Here is a 22,490-nt window from a genome sequence, read left to right as displayed (position 1 = left end):
TGGTTAAGAAGTGTAGGTAGGTTGCAGCGACATTGGGGAAGGCAGATTAGGGGTTAATAAGTATAATTTAGGTGTCGACAATGTTGGGGGCAGCAGATTAGGGGTTCATAAGTATAATGTAGGTGGCGGCGGTGTCCGAAGCGGCAGATTAGGGGTTAATAATATAATGTAGGTTTTGGCGATGTTGGGGGCGGCAGATTAGGGGTTAATAAGTGTAAGATTAGGGGTGTTTAGACTCGGGTTCATGTTAGGGTGTTAGGTGTAGACATAAATTTTCTTTCCCCATAGGAATCAATGGGGCTGCATTAAGGAGTTTTATGCTGCTTTTTTGCAGGTGTTGGACTTTTTTTCATTCGGCTCTCCCCGTTGATTCCTATTGGGAAATTGTGCATGAGCACGTTACACCAGCTCACCGCTAACGTAAACACCGCTGGTATTGGAGTGCGGTAATGAGCAAAATTTTGCTCAACGCTCACTTCTTGTCTGGTTTGTAAAAACTCGTAATACCAGCGCTGTCTGTAAGTGAGCGGTGAGCATAAACTGCTCGTTAGCACTGCACAGCCTCTAACGCAAAACTTGTAATCTAGGTGATAGTCTTACAAAATTCCATAGTAATCCACCAATGTCCTTGTCTTTTTTGGTTCTGCTGCTGGCTTGTAGCAGTAAAACTATCTATTACTATATGTTTTCCCTTCATTTTAAGCTTAAGTGTGAATAATGACACATGGTCATCATTTGTGCAATGCCTTCAGTGTGGGCAATGACTATGTGTCATCCTCCTGTTGGAAACACTTTCGGACCTGATTACACCCCCCATGTACTTAAGGCCAGTTACAAGGTAGCCAAATAGTTTGGGATCTCCAGGGTAAACTGGAATCCTGGAAGAGCAGGAAGTAAAAAAAAAACCAAAACCTTAGACCCACCATTTGAATGGCAATTGCCTGCTCTTTCAGTGTGTGTCTTGGGGGATTAAGTGTAAGCACAAAATTAAAAACAAAAAACGATCTTTTTAAGGAGGGGTTCTCTAGGTTGTTATAATAGGCCATCTAAAAGACCACAAGCAGGAATTTACCTATGTGTTTAACCCTATTGCACGGGTCAAACACACAAGCTAGTTTGTATTGCGGTTGTTAATAATTTTCAGCTGGCCAATAGTCATTATAATGGCTGGCAAAAAGAGTAACACTTCAAAAAGATGTTACATTTTTGTTTTGCACTAGGTAAATAATGGCAGTTGGGTGTTGTTTTTAGCTCTCTTTGAAGTCAATGGAAGCCCAGAAATGCTATAAATGTATCTGTATACATTGAGCCCATTAACAAGTTTTGACTTGTCATACGATGTACAGTATTAATACTGTTGCACAACTCAGATGTATAACTAGTACTGCTGATCGGATCAGAAATGTTTTTTGCTCTGGGTCAGTGCTCTGTGAGTCCAGACTGGTATTTCTACTGTGTGTTTAACCCCTTTTGCGGTGCTAAACACACAGTAGTTGAGGGTTGATAGTCTTAAAATGACATGCTATAACTATAATAGCCCTTTCATTGATTCGTTTTCAGCTTCCTATACTAGGTGTAATGGGTAAAAATGCGCTTTACAACAAGTATTACCTAATGTGTAAAACAAATGTAAAACATACACACATTTTATTATTATTATATGTCTATGAATTCAGCACACATACCCTAAGTTATGACTACACAGGTGTTATTAGTCTACGGTTGTACAAGAGGTAGCTTTAACCTAATACCACACCTATAGTATTGTGTGAATACTGATCAGTGTAGATGCAAACAAAAGTTAAAATTGTTTATAATATTTTTCTACAGAACTCCCATGGTCTTTGTGGATTTGGACTAGTGATGTTAAAAATGCTGGAACCGACGCTAATATCCTTCTTCAGATTTATGGAGAGAAAGGAAAATCAGATGAAATGAAATTAGACAATAACTCTGATAACTTTGAGACAGGACAGATTGATAAATTTATGGTAAGTTGTCTTCCTTCTGGTATCATTTGATCAAGTCCTCATCAAGTACTCAAGAAACATTTAAAGTTCACCATATTCAGGCACTGCTAATGATGAGATTTCATTTCAATTTGTTTGCAAAAGGAATACCACATTTGAAATGTTTTCTCCCAAATTTCTTTAATTACTAAACAAACTAATGAAGTATTACAAAGTTCCTGAAATTTGAACACTTTTTGTATTCGTACCAGTAGTAAAGCACGCATTTTCGACAAAATAAAACTGTTTATACATCTGCTGATCATCTTCTGATGATTAACAGAAAATTAGCATCTATGGATAAGAACGATTTGGGGCAATCATGATTTAAATGTGGTACAAATGTCGGCATAAAATGATTCTGAAGTGCAGGGAACTACACCTTACTAATGCTTAAGACAACATAGTTCCTTTACCCTTGCTATTGACTCTCATTACATCACACTGTTCACATCACTGCAATACATGGATGTTATACCATTAGGTGCCATAGCCATCTGTATCACCCATGTGTAATAACTAAAATGACACTTTTGAGTTTCATGCAAAAATACAACACACACCCTTTTGACACCAAATTTAACCACAGTTTACCTTCTTAGCACAAAACACCCACCCAAGAAAGCATTCATGTAGCCAACCCAATTACCTAGCCCACCCATGGGAAACTCCACCGAAAATCCCTCAAAATATATGATTTTTACACCCTAATTCTCCCCTGCTTAAAACCCCTTTTTATGATCACTCAATTCAAGGATCCATCACTCAATGAATCTAAAGGGATCCAAACTCCAATGTGGTTACCTACCTGGGTCCTGTATAGAAGTCTTCACTTTTGATTGAAGAATGCATTTTCTCTTGTTCATATCAAAAAAAGTTGGCTTCAGCCTTGCTTGAAGAATCTGGTTTAGAAACGTTCAACACTTGTGGTGCCTTAATTACAAATAGGAAAGGCCTAAAATGGTTCCACTATATGCATAACATTGTTGTAATCATTATTACACACACTGCTGCCATAGTGCTCTCAAGGTACATAAAACTATATACTTCAGAATGCTCTCATGGAAAGAAGCTAGGTTTTAAACAAAGGATACAAAGACAAAGCTGTGAAATTTAAATTTTGACTTATATGTCTCATAAACAGTTATGTTCATTTCTCTTTAGAAAAGCATTAATGAACCACCCCACAAACCATGTAATGAGATTATCTTCATAATATTATCAACAATCTCATCCTTTTTGCATGGTGTATGTTTGCCCATATGTTATATATGTATCAGTTTGACTTTTCTTTCTGTAGATTGAACTTCCTGACCTGGGCGTTCTGTACAAGCTCAGGGTTTGGCATGAAAAGCGAAATGCGTTTGCTGGCTGGCATTTAAACAAGGTGAGTCTTTACGTTCATATTTAGATGTTCCTGACTGTAAATGCCTCTTTTCATTGACTTATTGATATGTGCAGCTATCTCCCAGTAGTGCATTGCTGTTCCTTCAGTTTAAACACTGTTAAAATTATAAAAGAAAAAAGTTGTGTTTCATGTCCCTTAACTTCCTTCCTTTAACCCCACATTCATCCTTATACTCAGAACAAATTACAATTATTTTGTTTTTATTTTATCAATACCCACATTTGTGAATTTATAAGAAATTATTGACACATTTGCTAATTTATTGCTGTGTTTTATATTCAAGGTAACAATTTTGAAAACCTTGACCAAGGAGAAATACACTTTTAAGTGTGGCCGTTGGCTGGATCTAAATGAAGATGACAACGAGATTGTTCGTGAACTTCCTGCAGAGGGGCCACTTGTACCTACAGTTCTGCCAAGTGAGACACATGTTGTTACATTATACCAAGCAGAAGGGGAAAATCACTGTATCATAAAAAAGGGGATATTTATTATTAAAGAAAAACAAGCAGAAAATAAAGGGCCAGATTACTAGTGGAACGCTCAAGCGATATTGGGTTTTCGCGATCGCTTGTGTGCAGGTTAAATTGCATTGGTCTTACAAGTTGAAAGTAAATTTGATCGCATGAGCGCAATCGTGTTTTACACTGGAATGATTACCGCATCCACAGAGTTGTGGCAAACCGATTTGTGAAATAAAAAAGTTGCACAAAACACATAAAAAATACGTTACAAAGTGCAGTTACACTCATAATAACACCATCTAATAAAAATTATTAAAAATAATATTACACAAAAAAGTTATAACGGCTCAAAGATATGAGATCTCAGGTATTAGAAAAAAAAGGCTGCAAAGGGTTTTAAATAATGTTGTCCCTTTGCTTTTCAAAAAGTTACTGAGCAGTATATATCAATCAATAATCAATAGTTGATGCTGAATAACACTACTCTGATTTGCATTACATCACATGATGAACTATCAACTCTGCATTTCTCTCTTTGAGGCCTAAAAGTAACACCTGAAGTAGAATTTAAGAGGACGCTTTTACCTCGTAAGCCTCTATTACAGTTAATCTATGGCGAGGCTATCTGCTACATTGTCAAACTTTCATCAGTTTGCCATATAAGTTTGAAATAGGCTGATTTAATGGCTACTTTTGTCATTTTAGTCATTTTAGGTCATGTTTATATGAGGCTATCACTTATTCTAAGAATCGCTATGTTAGGGGCTAAATGCCCAATCTTACATCATTTGGTTGCTTAGAAATTGTTATATAGTCACGCTTCTAGTATGTAGTGATGCATCACCTAGTAATCCTATATATTTCATTGTGACGTAAATAAATGTCTCTACATTATAGCAATGTTTTGACTGCCGTTTCTTAAAGAGTGTGTGGTGGGTGCAACTCTCCCTCTGGTGACTAACTGAGCTATTGTAAAGAGTGCTAAAATCATTAACTTTGTGAATATACAAGATATATTCTTCTTTTCTAATCTAATTGTTGATACATACACACATATAGTGTACTGTTTACGTTTATCATTCTGTGCTAAGAATTTACCCCTAATTACTGAATTGCACTGAGCACAATGGAGACATGGATAGCAACCTTTATTAGGAGTGGTCAAGTAATTAATTTCAGGCAATTTAGTTGTACCCACATCAGCTCTCACTAGATTATCCCTTAGGTTTCTCACCCGTCTGTATGATGGCATGGGTGGTAATTTAAAAGATTCCACTTCTGGATTAAATTTTGATAATAAGTGCCAGTGTTTCCTCACTGCTTTGAAAATGTATTGACTTCTCTGGCTATATTCCATAGTAAGCACTAATCTGTTTGCATCATTTTTATTTTTGGGTTTAACTTTACTTTTGTCGAGATCTATAATGTTTTTATTAATGATCTCCTGGGGATAACCCCTTTGGATAAACTTATTACCCATGGATTTTAGCCTAAAAGGTAATCTATCTTGATCACTAACTATCCTCTTAGTGCGTAGTAACTGACTTCTGGGGATAGAATTGAACACTGTCTCAGGATGGAAACTTTCATACCTCAAAAGGGTATTTCTATCCGTAGGTTTAGTAAAGAGATCAGTCTTCAATTTATCATTTTGTATGTATACAGTAGTGTCAAGAAAATTAATCTCATGTATTGAATATGTCAATGTAAATTTAATGTTTGTCATAGAAGCGTTGATATCCTCCACAAACTGCAATAAGGACTCCAATGAGCCCCCCCCATATGCCAAAAATATCGTCTATATACCTTAGCCAAAGCTTACAACAGTTGTTGAATGACTGATTATTATAGACAAATTTATTCTCAAAGCCACTCATGAACAAATTGGCATATGAGGGGGCTACATTGGAGCCCATGGCTTTATCTCTTTTCTGCATATACTATGTATCTTGAAACAAAAAATAATTGCAGTATAAAACAAGTCTTAACAAATCATCAATGAAATCTACCTGTGATAAATCATACAGTTTACTGTTATTCAAAAAGCTTTTTGAAATATATCTTTATTAAAAGGGAGTTACAGCATTAGACGTTAGAAGATATACATCATATCAGGTATGCATTATTTAGCATGGAATTCAGTATGATTAATAATCAGTTCATACAATGATAGGAAAGACATACCGTACAATTTTCACTAGCGTATTTAACATGACAGTTTCCAACCCTTCATCAGGGCGTTTGCATACTTCAGCGGTCGTCCAAATAACTGCTTCCATCCAAATTTTTACCTTTTTAAAAAAAACAATAATTCAACATAACTTATAACCTTATTAAACATAATCTAATAATTGACATTGGCAGAGTACTCTTAAGCAGATTAGTCTCTGAGGGATATGGCTTTTTTGGTTCCTCCCAAAGAGAGGGGGGAGAGAAAAAAAAATAATAAAAAAAATTGTAAGTAGAGAAGGAAGAGAGTTCCTACACTCCCTAGAAAAAGGATGTCACCTCAATGTCGTTCCCAGGCATTGGTAAGGATATATTAGTAAGAGGTTCATACAGAGCTCCCCATTCCCCCCTCAGCGCCGCTTCCATCATTATCTCAGTCTGGAGGAAGGGTCCCAAAATTTGTTTTTGTTTCTCTATTTGGAGTGTTTCCAGGAAAGTCTTCCACTTCTTTAAAAAGGACGATAATCTTCCACCTGTATCTAATAATGTGTCTTGTTGCTCAATAAATAATTGTCTAAGTAGGGCTCTTTTGAACTGTGTCAGTGTAGGGGGGCGTTTATTACACCATAGAGTTAGAATACAATTCCTAGCTATCAAAGTACAAAGGGTGCAGAAAGAGTGAAGCTTTGTATTGATCCCCTCCCACAGGAGCAAATATATATTGTCTATGGTAAATGTTATCTCTATTTTCATTATTCTCTTAAGCCAGTATTGTATGAGCCCCCAGAAGCGACGAACCACAGGACAGTCCAGAAAATAGTGGGATAGAGAGGGGTTAGGATATCTGCATTTAACACAATGATTCGGGTGCTGTGGGTTCCATTTGCTTCGCCTACTGGGTGTGATGTAATCTAGATGTAGCATCCTAATTTGAGCCTCTCTCAGTGTGACACTTAGCGTAGCTGATTTAACTTTTAAGATACTAGCTGTGATGTCTGTGCTAGTGATGGCAGGTGTGAGAACTTTCTGCATATTAGCTAATAGGGAGCTCTGTGTCTTGGCCAATTGGGATCCAAGTAATGTCCTGTATAGCGCTGAGATAGAGAAACTTCCCAGGCTGTATGCCGTTTGTGTGACCGCAAATGGGGATTGGTTCCAGAAATTCATATCCGAGTTTATCAGAGTATTGACATAATGTCTAATTTGTAGATAGGCAAAAAAATGCCTGTGTGGTAAGTCAAATTTGGTCTTTAATTCTTGGAAAGTTCTGACGGTGTGCAATAGTGGGTCCAAGACATCACCAACTTTGTTTAAACCCCTCTCCCTCCACTCAGCAAAGGGCGCATGTTCGCCTCCCGCTGGGAAGTCGGGGTTCCCTATGATAGGGATAAACTTTGGAGATGGTCGGGTGGAACCAAGCAGCTTATGCGCCTGGGTCCAAACCTTGAGAGGGTCTTCATATAGAAAGTTGTTTCTCAGCCGCTGTGGGAGATCACCCAGCGGAAGATAAGGCAACATATTCAGTGCCAAAGGTGTCACCACCGATTCCTCCAATGTTTTGTCACAGAAGTGTCCTGTATCTAATTGCCAGTCCATGACCAGTCTCAGCAACGCTGCCCAGTTGTAAAACCTGATGTTTGGGAGACCCAAGCCTCCATCCAAAAATGCATGGTGAAGCTTGTGAGCAGCCATCCTCGGCTTCTTCCCCCTCCACACAAAGTGCCGAATTGCTTTCTCTAGGCCTTTAATGTCTCTCTTGTGCAGCATAAAGGGCAGCATCAAAAGTGGGTAGAGGATTTTTGGGAACAGAGACATTTTAAAAAGATTTATACGTCCCGTTAGCCCTAGGGGGAGGTCTCTCCATCTCTCCATCTGGGAACATATCGAAGCACATTGAGACTCTAAGTTCAGCTGGTATAATTTATTCGGGTCATTGTTCAAGTGGATTCCAAGATAGGTGAGTGAATGTTTGACTTCCACAAAGGGATAGACCATTCCTCTGCGACTGTTTCTATGTAACCACAGAATCTCAGATTTTAAATTGTTTATCTTGTATCCGGAGAAACTACCGAACAAATCCAAAGTTTCTAAAATCCCTGGAATATGCGTCCCAGGAGATTCCACAAACAGCATCATGTCGTCTGCATATAATGCTAATTGTTGGACACTGTTGCCTATTCGAACTCCCGGAAAGATCTGTCTCAACTTAATCGCGAGGGGCTCCAGGGCAAGGTCAAAAATCAAAGGTGACAAGGGGCAACCCTGTCTTGTGCCCCTTTCAAGCCGTAGGTCTGAGGAGAAGTGTCCATTAACCATGATTCGGGCCATAGGGGCTTGATAGATTTTGCGTAATGCCGTTATGAAGGGGCCCCGAAAGTTAAAACGTTCTAAGGTGTCAAATAGGTAGGGCCACTCTACCCTATCAAAAGCCTTTTCTGCGTCTAGAGACAACAGAAAGGCTTCTGGCCGCACATCCGTCCCTTCCTCCCCTGCCCTCACCCGGTAATGATTTATCACCTGAAGAACCCGTCGCAGGTTGGTGGTCGACGATCTACCAAACACAAATCCCGTTTGGTCAGGGTGTAAGAGGCCAGGGAGCAAAGGCTTTAGGCGATTCGCTAGTATTTTGGTATAGACCTTGTAATCTGCGTTCAGCAGTGAGATTGGGCGGTATGATTCTGGAGCCGAGTGATCCTTCCCCGGCTTGGGAATCAAGGTTATATGGGCCGATGAGAACGTAGGAGAGGGAGGATCATTCTTATTGAGAAGACTATTGAATAGTCTACCCAAGGCAGGTGATATCTGGGGCAGCAGCATCCGATAGAACTCTATCGGAAGGCCATCTGGGCCAGCCGCCTTGCCCAGTGCTATTGATTTTATTGTATGCTGGATCTCCTCGGCCGTAATGGGCGCATTCAGGGATTCTAGCTGATCCTCTGTTAAGGCAGGTAGTGTCAGGTTTTCCCAGAATTGCTGCAACTTTGCCGGTTCAGCTTCCGGTTGTTTTGTGTATAGGGATTGATAGAACTCTGCAAAGCATTGTGCTACCTCCGATGCTGTTTTGTATGTGGTCCCTTTGTAAGTCAAAGCGGCCACTTCCCGTCTCGCCTCCCTCCTATTTACCAAAGATGCCAGCATGCGCCCCGACCTACCCCCAAACCGGTAGTACTTCCCCGCAGTCCTCAAGAGCCCATACGCTGCCTTTTGCTTCAAGAAATTGTCCATTTGTTCCTTAAACCCTACGAAGGCGTTATAAGCCTCTCTGAATTTAGTGATAGAGTATGTCTGGTATGTCATGTCCATGTTCTTCTGAGTTCTCTTCAAAGTCGACATATAAGAAATAACCTGTCCCGTAAGGACCACTTTTGCAGTGTCCCAGAACAACTGCGGCGTGTCCAGATTTTGCTGGTTATCGGTTAGGAAATCATTCCAGCAGTGTGTAAGATACTTTAGGAATTTTTCAGAATTCATCAGATAAGTTGGGAATCTGAGTATATTTCTGTTGGGCTTGGGTTTGTTTAAGTCGAGCACAATTTCTATAGGCGCGTGATCCGACAGTATGATCGAATGTATTTTTTCGGAGCGAACCAGCGGAATCATGGAATCAGATACTAAGAATAGATCGATTCTAGAGAACGAGCCCGTCGCCCTGGAGAGACATGTATAGTCTCTGTCTGTTATGTGTCTCCTTCTCCATATGTCACATACCTCAAGGTCGGACTGTAATCTCTGGAATATTTTGTGTTCATATCTGCCTCTATATTTCAAGGACTTAGAATTAGCCTCTTGTGATGAAGGCCCTGATCTATTCAGGTGTGTATTGGGGGTCAGATTAAAGTCCCCACCTAATATAAGTGGGAATCCTGTGAACGGGGTCAGAGCCTGTATAAGTCTGTCCCAAAACGATAAATCTCTATTATTCGGTGCATATAGGTTACAGAGGATATAAACTGTGTTGGATATTTTAACTTTAAGTATGAGGAACCTACCCTCTCTGTCTTTGCATGTATGAAGGATATCAACTGGGTTTATTTTCCCAAAAAGTATGGCAAGTCCCCTACTTGAGCTGGTGTATGAGAGATATGATAATGTACCTACCCATTGCCTTTTGAGTTTATCATGTTCTTTATCAACCAAATGTGTCTCTTGAAGGAAAGTAACATCAGTATCTAGTTTTTTAAGGTGCGTCAGGATCGAACTCCTCTTTACCGGGGAGTTAATGCCCCCCACATTCCATCAGTTGATCCTAAGTGTCATTCATGGTCTAAGTGGGAGAGAAAAAAAAAAGAATAAAAAAAAAAAAAGAATAAAAAAAAAAAAAGAAAGAAAAAAGAAAAAAAAAAAAAATCCCTCCCCCCTCATAGGGTAAATGTGTTTTGGTCAGTATATAGATAGGGAAAGACATACTGTTGGGATTCAGAACTGGAACTGCATAAGATTTTGCCCAAATCAGGTAAATAATCTCTCAGCATGTCGTCAACATGTGGTGTTCGCCTACTGGGGCAAGCAACAATCAATAATCCCTTTAGGCCATTGTAAACTATCAATATCCCTCTTGTGTTGCCAGTCATAACAAATAAAACAAACAACATGTCAATAATCCTTACATATAAAATGCAAACCAAAATAGAATAAAGTATAATTAAAAAACCTGGTGTTGCTGTTAATATATTTCAGGGTTATTTGCGATTTAGTAGCAGCATACAATACTTTTATGTTGTTATGTAAGAAAGAGGTTACAACCAGCCCCGCGGACCCGTGAATTCCAACTTCACACAGGCCCATCGGGGGTAGTCGCTTAGGAGCCTGTCGCTGATTCAGTAGTATATAGCCATTTAACAGAATAACAGTAGTGAACATAACATATAACTTGCAAATAATTCTGACAGCGTTACTATATGTGAAATCAATGTTGACCTGTCTATAAAAAAATCATACCCAGCCCCGAGGAAGAAGTTTCAACCAGCCCTGCGGACCCACGAATTCCAACTACACACAGGCCCAACAGGGCTGGTCGCTTAGGGGCCTGTTGCTGAGCTAGCGATATATAACCATTTAGCAGAATCACAGTAGCAAACATAGCATATGCCTTGAAAATATTTCTAGCAACGTTACCATATGTGGAATCTGTGTGGACCTGTCTGTGCCGAGTTGTAACCAGCCCCGAGGGCCCGTCACTGCCACCTGTGCCCAGGTCCCCGAGGGTCGGCCACCCCGCAACATGTGCCCGTGATAGATCATGAATTCCGACTCCACCCAGATCTGCCCAAGCTAGCCTCCTAGAAACCTGTCTCAGAGTCAACAGCATATAAACATTAAACAGAACCATAATAAACAATATAACATACAACCTAGAACCTTTTTTAACAGAAAAAACCTTTGTTAAACTCATCACCATTTACAGAAATTAGTGTGATGTGGAGATGCAATGTGGTGGCAACTCTCCTTAGTCTGTTCCACTGTGTTTTTCCGTTTTCAAATAGCTTTCCACAGCCTGAGGAGAGTGGAAGAATTTGGGGCCGTGTGCAGTCTGCAGTCGCAGCTTCGCAGGGAACAACAACGCTACTTGCCGTCCCTGCTCATAGAGGCGGGAACAAATGGGCACAAAGTCCTTGCGCTGTCTCGTGACCTCTGAGGAGAAGTCCTGAAACAACAGCAATCTATTGCCCTCGTAGGTGACTTCCTTTTTTAATCTATAAGCTCTAAGAATTCGTAGCTTCTCCTGAAAGTTCAGACATTTAAAGATAACTTGCCTCGGCTTGGTGTTGTTAGTCTCAAGAGTACGTTCCGGGCCCACTCTATGTGCCCTTTCTACATCAATGGGGAGTATATCCTGTGGAATGCCCAGAAGTTTCGGGAACACTAAAGCAGTAAAAGCTAGGAGATCCTTGCCCTTTACCTTCTCGGGTAGGCCTATTATTCGTAAGTTATTACGTCGACTGCGATTCTCTAAGTCGTCTACTCTTTCTTGTAAAGCTTTGTTTTGGCGTAGAATTTGTTGTAAAGAATTACTTGTTTCAATCTGTCTGTCCTCGACATCTGATATTCTATTCTCAGCTGTTGTGAGGCGTGCTGAATATTGCCTGACCTCACTGGTAAGTGTGTCTAAACCTGCCTGTAAGCTCTCCATTTTAGGTAAAAAAAAGATTTGAGCTCTTTCATTAACTGCCCTTTATCCTCTGCATTAGTAGGTTGTTCTGTTGGGTGTGGGGATATCTATGCACTTAATTCAGACTGGTGCCTGCTCTTTTTGTCCCCCATTTTATTTCTGTGGGTCATAGCGCTGTCTTGGGGGGGTGTTAGTTTATAAAAGTATTTATCCACTTTCATGTATAAGTGACCTGCTGCCTCTTTCTGTTATGTTCTTTATCACAGTGGACCTTCAACAGCAGCGGTATGCAGGGTTAGTTGGGAAACAGAGCTCAGTGCGTGGTGTCTTGAGTCTCCCACCCTCTCAAATCTAGCCACACAGGGTGTTCTTGTCAAGCCCTGTTCTCTCAAATATCACAGCACGGTGGCTGGGCAGGGGCTATGTTCACTTTTTGTGGCAGGGGCAAGAGTCAAGACTGTAATGGGCAGTCCCTGCTAAACTATCCACAGTATATCTATCAGCCTGGCAGATTTCAAAGTACATTTAACAAAGTTTATGTCCTTTGCAGCTGTTTGTGCGCAGCCTTGGGGTGGATAATAATGTCAGGGTTATGAAGTCTCAGCGCTGGTGTAACTGTATCACAAACACTGAATCTGGAGTAATAATATTCAATGTGTTGTGTTAAAAAACTCCAGCAGACACTGTTTCAGCCAAGGCAAAGCAGGGTCCCATGTATAGCCGTGTGTCTGTTTAAGCCCTACAGTCCATATATATTAGTTAGCCTCTCAGCCCTCTTCTAAGTCGCGTGCTGTGTGGGGTCACTGAGCACACGTAGTGCCCAACTTATGTTATGTGAAAGCCTCTGAATACTGGTGTGAGGGTTTATGTGAGGGCACAAGAGAAGTGTCTTACCGGAGCTTGTCACAGCGTAGTCCAGTAGCCGCAGATGAGACGATGTTCTGGTCCTCTCCAGGAACGATTCCGGGTTGTTATGTAAAGGAGGAGGTGGAAGCCCCCGGCGCTCATTGGTGTGTGAGGCAAGATGGCGCCCGTTCGTTTTCGCGCCTTAAGAGAAAAAGTTAGCTGACAGAGGCAGGGAGTCTGACCGCACTCGGCGGCACTGATAAGTAATGTCCGCACCTGCAGTGATCCTCTCTGAGTGAGTCTAAAGTGCCTCCGCTCTTGCAACCCTCAGGCTTATCCCTCTCCCCCGCTCGGTCTGTCTGTTAGGTGTGCGGGTGGGCGGGCGGATGGATGGGGGGTGACTGCGACTGAGCCAAGATGTCACTCTGGGGCTAGCAGAAAAAGAGAAAGAACTCTGCTACGGTTGCGGGCTCACCGTCCTCAATCCCACTTCGGGCTTCCCCTTGTACACTCAGCGGACGAAAGTTCCGATCTGCCCCACCGCTTTGTATGCAGTGTTTGTACTGTTGGGCTTGCAGCGGGGGCAGTTGTAGCTAGCCGGTGCTTGAGATCGCCGGGTACCCAGTTGTACCAAGGCTGAATCGCACCCAGGCTTCAGGAGTGTGAAGTATCCCCACAATAAGGATGTTAGAGTAGGGCAAAAAATATACTTATTTAACTGCCAGCTCCGGAGCTCTCTCTCCAAGCTGCTTACTCCTTAGCCCGCCCACCGGAAGTCCCCTCAAAAAGCTTTTTATAGTGTCAAGGCCTGCCTCGTGAGGAATAGATGTGTATAAATTAACCACATCCAAAGAAAAAATAAACGAAGTATCTTCCATTTTAACCTTTTCTAATTTTACCAGGAAGTCATTAGTGTCTTTTATAAAAAGACTTTTGTTCTTTGACCATTGGAAAAATAATTCTATCCAGAAATATTGACACATTTGAAAAAACAGACTCTGTACATGCCACAATGGGCCGCCCTGGTGGAGATGACATATTCTTGTGAACTTTGGGCAAAGTATAAAAAATTGGTGTTATAGGATGTTTTTTATAAAGAAAATCAAATACCTGTTTAGTTATAGTATTACATTGTAGTGCCCTATCAAGAATTACTTTTAGCTCTTTTTGTATTTCCACAAGAGGATTATGATCTAATACTTCATATACCCCTCCATCTGAGAGTTGGTGTAAAATGTCCTGAATATAATATTTGGTGTCTAATATTAGACACCAAATATTACACCAACTCTTAGATGGAGGGGTAGCAACATCTTCTCATCTTCAATAGTGAAATACATGCGTTTTATTGATGACCTGTTGATTATTTGGTCTTCAGGTCATTCTCAGGCACAGGCATTTGTAGAACATCTTAACACGAATAAGATAGGGCTGAAGTTCACGTTTGAATGGAACAAGAAATCCATCAACTACCTTGATGTTACATGTTACACGCTCGCAGCAGTCATCCTGGGCATGTGTTTAAGGGTATTGCCAAAGGTCAATTTATGCGAGCTAGGCGAAACTGTACTCGTTTTGAGGATTTTCAGGGAGAGAGTCAAGGCCTTAGTGAAAGATTTGCAGACAGACAATACTCTAAAAAATTGGTCAAAAGGTCCTATATTGAAGTTAGCCAAATGGACAGGAAGGATTTGTTTACACATAAGACAAAGACAATGACTAACAGTACTGACACAAAGACAAAACCAACATTGGTAACTACATACTCCAACCAATATTACCAAGTGTGTAATATAATAAGAAAGAATTTGCCGATTCTAAGAGGGGACACTAGATTGCGCGGCGTCATTAAAGATGGATGTAACTTTGTTTACAAAAAGAATCTGACGCTGGGCAATCTCTTAGACCCTAGTATGCTTAAGAAAGAAAAAATAAATCATTCTTGGCTACACTTCAATGGTACCTACAAATGCTGAAAAAGGTCGTGCAAATCTTGTGACCACATATATGTATCTAACACCTTCACTTCAGCTACAACTATGGAGGTTTTTGAAACAAAAGGGTGTGTTAAGTGTGGAAACAAATATGTGGTGTACCTGATAGAATGCACCCAGTGTGTCCGCCAATATGTAGGTAGAACCACTAGGGAAGTGGGGACTAGGATAAAAGAGCATCTTTCATATGTTAATCAGGAAAGAGCAGTTTCAGCTCTATCTAAACATTTTTTGGAGGTACATCATGGAAATTTGAGCACCTTTAGGTGGCAGGCTATCGAGCAAATTGTAAGTCCCCCAAGAGGTGGCAACAAATTTCACATCTTATCCAGACAGGAGATCTACTGGATCCATAAGCTCGGTAGCCTGCTACCTACAGGATTTAACTCAGAGTTTGACATTATTAATTACTGGCATAGGTAATATATTATGTAGGAAACTTTTGTATATTCAAATGATGAAAGGGAGATGAAATCTAAAATTTATTATTCACTAAATAGGCTTATAACAGTAATACGGCTGTAAATTATAGGATATTAATAACTTTTATCATACAGATATTAAATATTAAAAATAACAGTCTGACGTGTTTTAAATTCCATCAAGTGTTAGGCTAGAAATTATATGTGTTAAATTATAATTAATCATTATATCATCTTGGTGCCACTGTTTAGTTTGAGACCTATTTATTTATTTTAACATCTATATCCTAAGAGATAGGCATGTTAATATCTATGCATGTGTCATACTGTATTGTGTCACCATTTTTATCAGTCTCTAACTTATGAATGGCTAATGTTATCATTATTATCTTTTGTAGCAGTTAGGTTTAAACATATCTTTGTTATCTGCTGCTATTAATATGCCTTTATTTATACTAAATAATTTGCAGCATTGCTAGCCCCTGTTTGAGTAATTACATCTTTATCCCTTTCATTTAAGACTAACAGATTTTCAGATATATTTCCTCAATAATTGATTTTACTATGCATGTACTAACTATAAAGTATTAAGTTTTTCTTGCTATTGTCATCATCATCACATGTAATATATATATATATATGTACTTAATGTACTTAAGTTATATAACACTTTTTAGTATTCTAACACCATGTTGTGACCTTAATTTAAAATTTGCTGTCACCTAAAGGGTTAAAGTACATATGTGCAGTGTACAAACTACACCAATTGCAGATGGGCTGTTGCTTTAAATAGCATACACCTGTAGTCTCCATTTTATGTCTAAGACCACGGTCTGAGTGACCGAAACCGGTCAGACTTTCTTTTTACTGCTTTTTCACCCTTTGTTTTTTTCTTATGGAGTCTGCCTTTTTTTAATAGTTACTAATAAATTTACTATTTTATATTTACATTATATCTGAGAGACTTTGGACTTTTTATTTACAATACTTTCTACAGTCGTGGATGCTTGGAACTTCTTTGGGATTTCTTTTTTACATATATATATATATAGTTTACAAGAAATCATCATATATATTGCTAACACACCTTCGGCTTTAGCGCAGTTGATATAGCGCAGTGTCAGATTATTGCGCACGTGATAACTAATAAGGCTTTTTTATAGCGCGCCCCATATAAGTCTATGGGGAGGAGTTAGCGTGATCATGATATCTAGAGTCTTTTGCTATCACGCTAACTTTTTACTTTCAACTTGTAACACGTTAATCTGGCTGCACCAGATGAGCGCCACTTGTAATCTGGACCTATCTGAATCATTAAAAATATTTTTTGTGGTTTTATGCCCCTTTAACTTGAAGTTAACAGTCCATTATATCTAATGTAACGGAAATCTTACTCTCTTTTACTGTCTCCAAATAGCCCATCATTATCTATCTGCAGTCCGCATCTATCCATCTTCCTCTATGGTTTTCTTCCAAAATATATTTTGTGTTACTAAAAGGAGAGATCATTTGTCTTTGCCTGCTTATAGCCTGTAACATAATTAAGTATTCCTATTTCTCTCTGGGGCAGTGTTAAAACATAATTATTAAAAAGAGAGCAAAATGACAACATACATTACAGTGGGTTTTTTTTGGGTTTTTTTACTGCACATAATTAAGCATTTCATTGAGGTGTTTAAAGCTTTAGATTTTTATTTTTTGTAAAATGTAAAGGAATGCAGTGTATTTAGAGCTACAGAATATAGATGCTAAATAATTAATAACATGTTTTAATTGAAACGTTAGTGCAGCCTATTAAGTTAATCTATCAGAACATTTGAGCACCAAATTTTAAAATCCAAGTTCTTGGAAAAGCATAAACTGGACTCTGAGATTAACTTGTATCTAAGCCTCTGCAGACTGCCCCCTTATCGCAGTTCTTTTGACAGACTTGCATTTTAGCCAATAAGTGCTGACTCATAAATAACTCCACAGGAATGAGCACAATGTTATCTATATGACACATGAACTAGCACTATATAGCTGTGAAAAACTGTCAAATGCACTGAGATAAGAGGCATTTTTCAACGGCTTAGAAATTGGCATATAAAACTAACAAACTAAACTAACAAAGCAAATTTGATTATAAAAGTCAATTGGAAAGTTGTTTAAAATTGCATTGCCTATCTGAATCATGAAAGTTTATTTTTTACTAGACTTTAAGCAAATACAAGGTACAAATGAAGTGTTACCTTTAGTATCATTTCCTTCCACTCAACCTGCAAATTGAAAGGTAACACCAGCATGAATTATCCATTGGAAGTTCAAAAGCTGTTCAGCTTGAATAATGAATTCTCCACTGGTGTTTCTAAGTAGCGAGGTAAGGTTCAAGTGAAGACTCAAGTGAAGACTCATAGTAGTACAGAAATCGCCAAAAAGGCTAAAGTATCACCCTATTCTATTAATAGGGTGATTATAATAAAAATGACAGGTCATAGGGTACCCTATAGTAGACTCAATTATATTTTAAAAAGTACATAAGATGGTTAAACAAAAGAACAAGTGTGATTTTTCTTGGAGATCCAGGTTGGAGTCTTCAAAGAAGTGTAGAAAAATTGAAAAATAAAAATAAGGAAAAATAAAAATGAACAGTGAACCAAAGAAGTGTTAAATCCAATGGTGTTGATACCTGTGGAAATAAAACTCACATAGTGCAATAATGTAACAAATGGGAATAAAAACCTACTAAAAACAGGCTTACCCTATGTAAAAACTCGAGCAGTGACTTCTATCGACGGGTTTCAGCCCTAGCGTGGGCCTTTTTCAAGATGTCAACTGCTAGTGTTACTGGGGCGTAAATAGCCGTTATCTGCCAATCATAGAAGAAACCTTTTCCCGCCAAAAAATGCCCTTACTATGAATATCATAATGATAGTAATTGCCCTTAAGGAAAATGGTGCTCACAAGAGATGACGTTACATCACTTCCGGTAATGACGACTTGGTCGCTAATGCTTTAGATATAATAGTGATTGTATTTGCCCTTATCAAGAATGGTAATTAGAGCTTAAAAGTTGGTGATTGCGATTTTAATACCGGAGTGTTATGTCACTTCCGGTTACGCTGTTACGTCACTTCCGGTCTTATAACTAATTCTTATGGTAAATGTAGTTTAACATTAGGAGACCATTATTTAAAGGTGCTACTATTTGGGGTATTTTTTCATTATGGTATATATTATAAAACAATAAAAAATAGATATTATATTAGTTTGCTCGAGTCTCTAAACATACATTCAAAGTTTATAATTTATAATAAGGAGAAATTGTTACATTAAGTACAATTTATGCTAAAACAATTAGGGAATTTTAAATATTTTAGTGCGTGTAAAGATGCTATTGTATGGCAATTGTAAATTGAAATGCTAATATAAATATAGCAATTAAAAATCAAATTGTAAATAAGCAACAATTTGAAATGCTCGTATAAATATAACAGTTAAACAAAAGCAACAAAAATGTAATTATCAATGTGATTAACCAACCGGCCGATAAAGGTGGGGGCATTGTGCTATTGGATATAGAGACATATATGACAGAATCTAATAGGATATTGGGAGACTCTAACACTTATGAGATTTTGAGAGGAGATCCAACAATCAGATTTAAGGCAGACAAAATGCAAGGGGGTTTTAAATGATAAAGAATACAGATATCTAAAAATTGAACACCCCAAAATCCCTATTTTCTATTATCTGCCGAAGATCCATAAGACATTAACTAATCCCCCGGGGAGACCAATTATTTTGGGCATTGGCTCTATAACGAGTAATTTGTCACAGTATATCGATAAAAAAATATGTAAGTTCTTCACCCTCCTATCTTAAGGACTCCACACAGTTACTAAATATATTAAACAGAATGACTTGGGACGAACAGAATATTTTAGAAACATATGATGTGCCGTCCTTATACACGAGTATACCTAATAAAGAAGGAATAGAAGCTGTACAATATTTCCTCAACAAAGACATAACAATAATAGAAGAACAGAGAGATTTTATTTTGGATGGCATTTATATATATATATATATATATATATATATATATATACTCATAATATTTTAATTTTGATAACAAATTTTATAAAAAAAACTATGCGGAACGGCAATGGGGACCAGATTCGCGCCCAGCTAGCGTGGATCTGATCCTCTATCATCGTTATATCGATGACATATTTATGATATGGAAAGGTACTGATGAAGATCTCAACCCTTTGGCTGCTAAGCCATTTCCCACCTGGGTTCTAATATTTTCTTTTTTTTCTTTTTTAATTTTTTTTTAAACTTTCTTATTTTTTTACAGACTCCCAAGACTTATACTGTTGGAAAGGTTAGGTGGGGGGGTCTGTAGCTGCTTAGATGCCTGAGATACAGGCTTCTAAGCAGCATGCCCCCTCCTCCTATACTTCACGCGTCACCACGCATCACGTGAAGCCTCCTGTAAAGTGACAGGCATCGCCGTGGTAGGAGCAGTAAGGAGCCCCCAGATCTCCCTTAAGGTGGGAGAGTGCTCATGACAGCTCTGAGCCGTTATTAGCACCAGAGTGAGAAACTCTGTGACGGCTCAGAGCTGTCATTAGCACTGAAAGGGTTAAATTACAATTGAGGTAATGAATAAAAATTAGCCTCATATTAACTTATGAATATAGTTACACTACACCAATATTACGTTTTTAGACCTTAAGATAGAGATTGAAAATGGTAAGATTTACATCCACAAATCCAGTTGCCACAGTCATGTTTGGAATTCAAACATACCAAAAGGGCAACTAATTAGAGTTAAGAAAAAATGCTCTAAGGTTGATAAATGGATTGAACAGTCAAAACTTCTAAAAGGTTTTTAGAAAGAGGATACTCAGAGGACATACTGAATAATACCATTGAAACTGTTGACAATATAGATAGAGAATCTCTATTGGTGTATAAAGAAAAACAAGTTCAAAGTAAAGATGATATCATTGTTCCACTGATCACTAAATATAGTGAAAACCGCAATTTGATTGAAAATATTGTAGAAAAGAATTGGTACTTGCTGAAACAAGAAAATATTCTGAGTAAAAAGCTGATCGATGTCCATAAAAAAATCTATCGAAAATCTGAGAATTTAAAATCCATATTGGCACCGAGTTTACAAAAAAACAAACAAAAAGAGACTAAAAGGTTTCTTTCCATGTGGATGGTGTAAAGTGTGCCAACATGGGATTTAAAATGATACTTTTGTATCCAGTAACAGTAAAGAGATTTTCAGAATAAATTATATTATCCGCTCTCAAGACAAATGGGTGATCTACTTAATTGAGTGTGGCTGCGGCGTCCAATATGTAGGTCAGACCTCACGCAACGTCAAAGATAGAGAACATCTACTAGCTATTAAACACAATAGGGACAATGTCCCATTGTATAAACATTTCCAAGGAAAACATGGAGGTTACAATCCAAGTCTTAAATATATAGGTATTTGTAAAGTACCAAAACAATGGAGAGGTTATGGTAAAAAACTATTACAGGCTGAAGTGAAATAGATTTTTTACATAGATTATATATATCCTAAAGGTTTTAATGCTGATGTCGAAATATTTCATCTTGTAAATTTATTGAAACTCATTTTTTTTTCAATGCAATATTATCAATAGCTGAGTTTTAAAAGACAGAGGAGAGGAGCGCAGACTCAAACGCAGAGTATAAAAAGTTTTAATTTGAATCACACAGACAAATGGCAACTCACAGGATGTAAAAAATAAAACAGCATATAGTGTATCATATACACCAAATAACTTATCCCCTCAGCAGCATGTATATCACCAGGACGGCTCCAAGAGAAACAGCAGTGTTGCTGTTAGTTCCTCACAGACACCAGAACCAGGCTGATGCAGGATCGATTGAACAGTCCAATCCAAGATGAAGTGTTTATTTCCAAATATACACACTATGAGGGTGACATATATAAATACAGTAAATAGGACATTAATATAGAACTAATCCTCGGCACTCAAGCCACACAGTTCCTTGCTGCAGACCCGGAACTAGGGCGGCCTCACAGGATCAACAAGCTGAAAAAAGTGGGCGGGGCTCTATGCGTTTCGTCCCAGCAACGTAGGGACTTTCTCAAGAGTGAATACTTCGGATGCTGCCATGCTCTTTAAAGGAGGTGTGTATTGACACTCCCATCTTTGCCACCAATGGGATAACGGTAACAAACAAATCCCCGTGACATAAGAGAATGGTATACTCCGAGGTTTGTAACAAAGGTAAATTATTAAAATTAACCAGCGAGTTATAATATTTCAAATACATAGATACATACAATAAAAATACATAAAATACATAAAAGATACAATTGCAATAAAATATCGATATGGGTAATGGTTAAGAACAAGTGATATCAAACCTTACATTTATAATAAAAATCAGCCTCTAAATATGTTTTAGTGGGACATGTTAAACAAAGGCCGCGTATTCAATATGAAAACCTACAAAAAATTAATAATAAAAACAGTATAGACAAAATCGCATAATTAATAACTATACACACAATTAAAAGTAACATGTTACCTATCCCCTGTATACATGAAAAAACTTAAATTAAATTATTTAGAATATACGATAAAAATGTAATGTAAACAAAGTGTAAAGAATACAAACAATAATTATCACTGAAGAGATCTAGTGGAAAGCTTGGAGATCAATCTCAATATTTAACCCATTAGGTTCTAGGCAATGGAGAGTCTTAATCCAAAATGTCTCTCTCTTCCTAAGTCTCAATAACCTGTTCGTGTCCCACACACAGGGTTTGGTCAGAGGGATTTTGGTTGTGGTAGAATTTAAAGTGGCGAGAGACGCTGTGATTGTCAAAACCTGATTCAATGTTTCTTATATGTTCCCTAATTCTATATTTGATTTTGCGCTTCGTACGTCCAATGTAAATTAAACCACACTTGCAGACCAACTGATAAACTACATATGTAGTATGGCAAGTGTACCTATCCTTACATGGGTATTTTTTGGTTCCATTGAAGTTTGAAAAATGAGT

At 38.3% G+C, this 22,490-nt stretch overlaps 1 protein-coding gene across 1 annotated transcript in view; it reads left to right on the top strand.

Annotated features, from left to right (window-relative positions):
* Window positions 1-22,490, top strand: part of LOXHD1 (lipoxygenase homology PLAT domains 1) — a 666,378-nt gene that overhangs the window by 376,894 nt on the left and 266,994 nt on the right. Inside the window, exons 16-18 of the mRNA XM_053701077.1 lie at window positions 1,831-1,991; window positions 3,310-3,396; window positions 3,701-3,836. Coding sequence (XP_053557052.1) covers window positions 1,831-1,991; window positions 3,310-3,396; window positions 3,701-3,836 — 384 coding nt within the window. The remainder of the gene's footprint in view (window positions 1-1,830; window positions 1,992-3,309; window positions 3,397-3,700; window positions 3,837-22,490) is intronic.

This window comes from Bombina bombina, chromosome 2 (assembly GCF_027579735.1).
Source record: "Bombina bombina isolate aBomBom1 chromosome 2, aBomBom1.pri, whole genome shotgun sequence".
In the NCBI taxonomy this organism is placed as follows: domain Eukaryota; kingdom Metazoa; phylum Chordata; class Amphibia; order Anura; family Bombinatoridae; genus Bombina; species Bombina bombina.
Note: the sequence above shows the minus strand (reverse complement) of the source record. Positions and strands in the feature narration are given on the sequence as shown.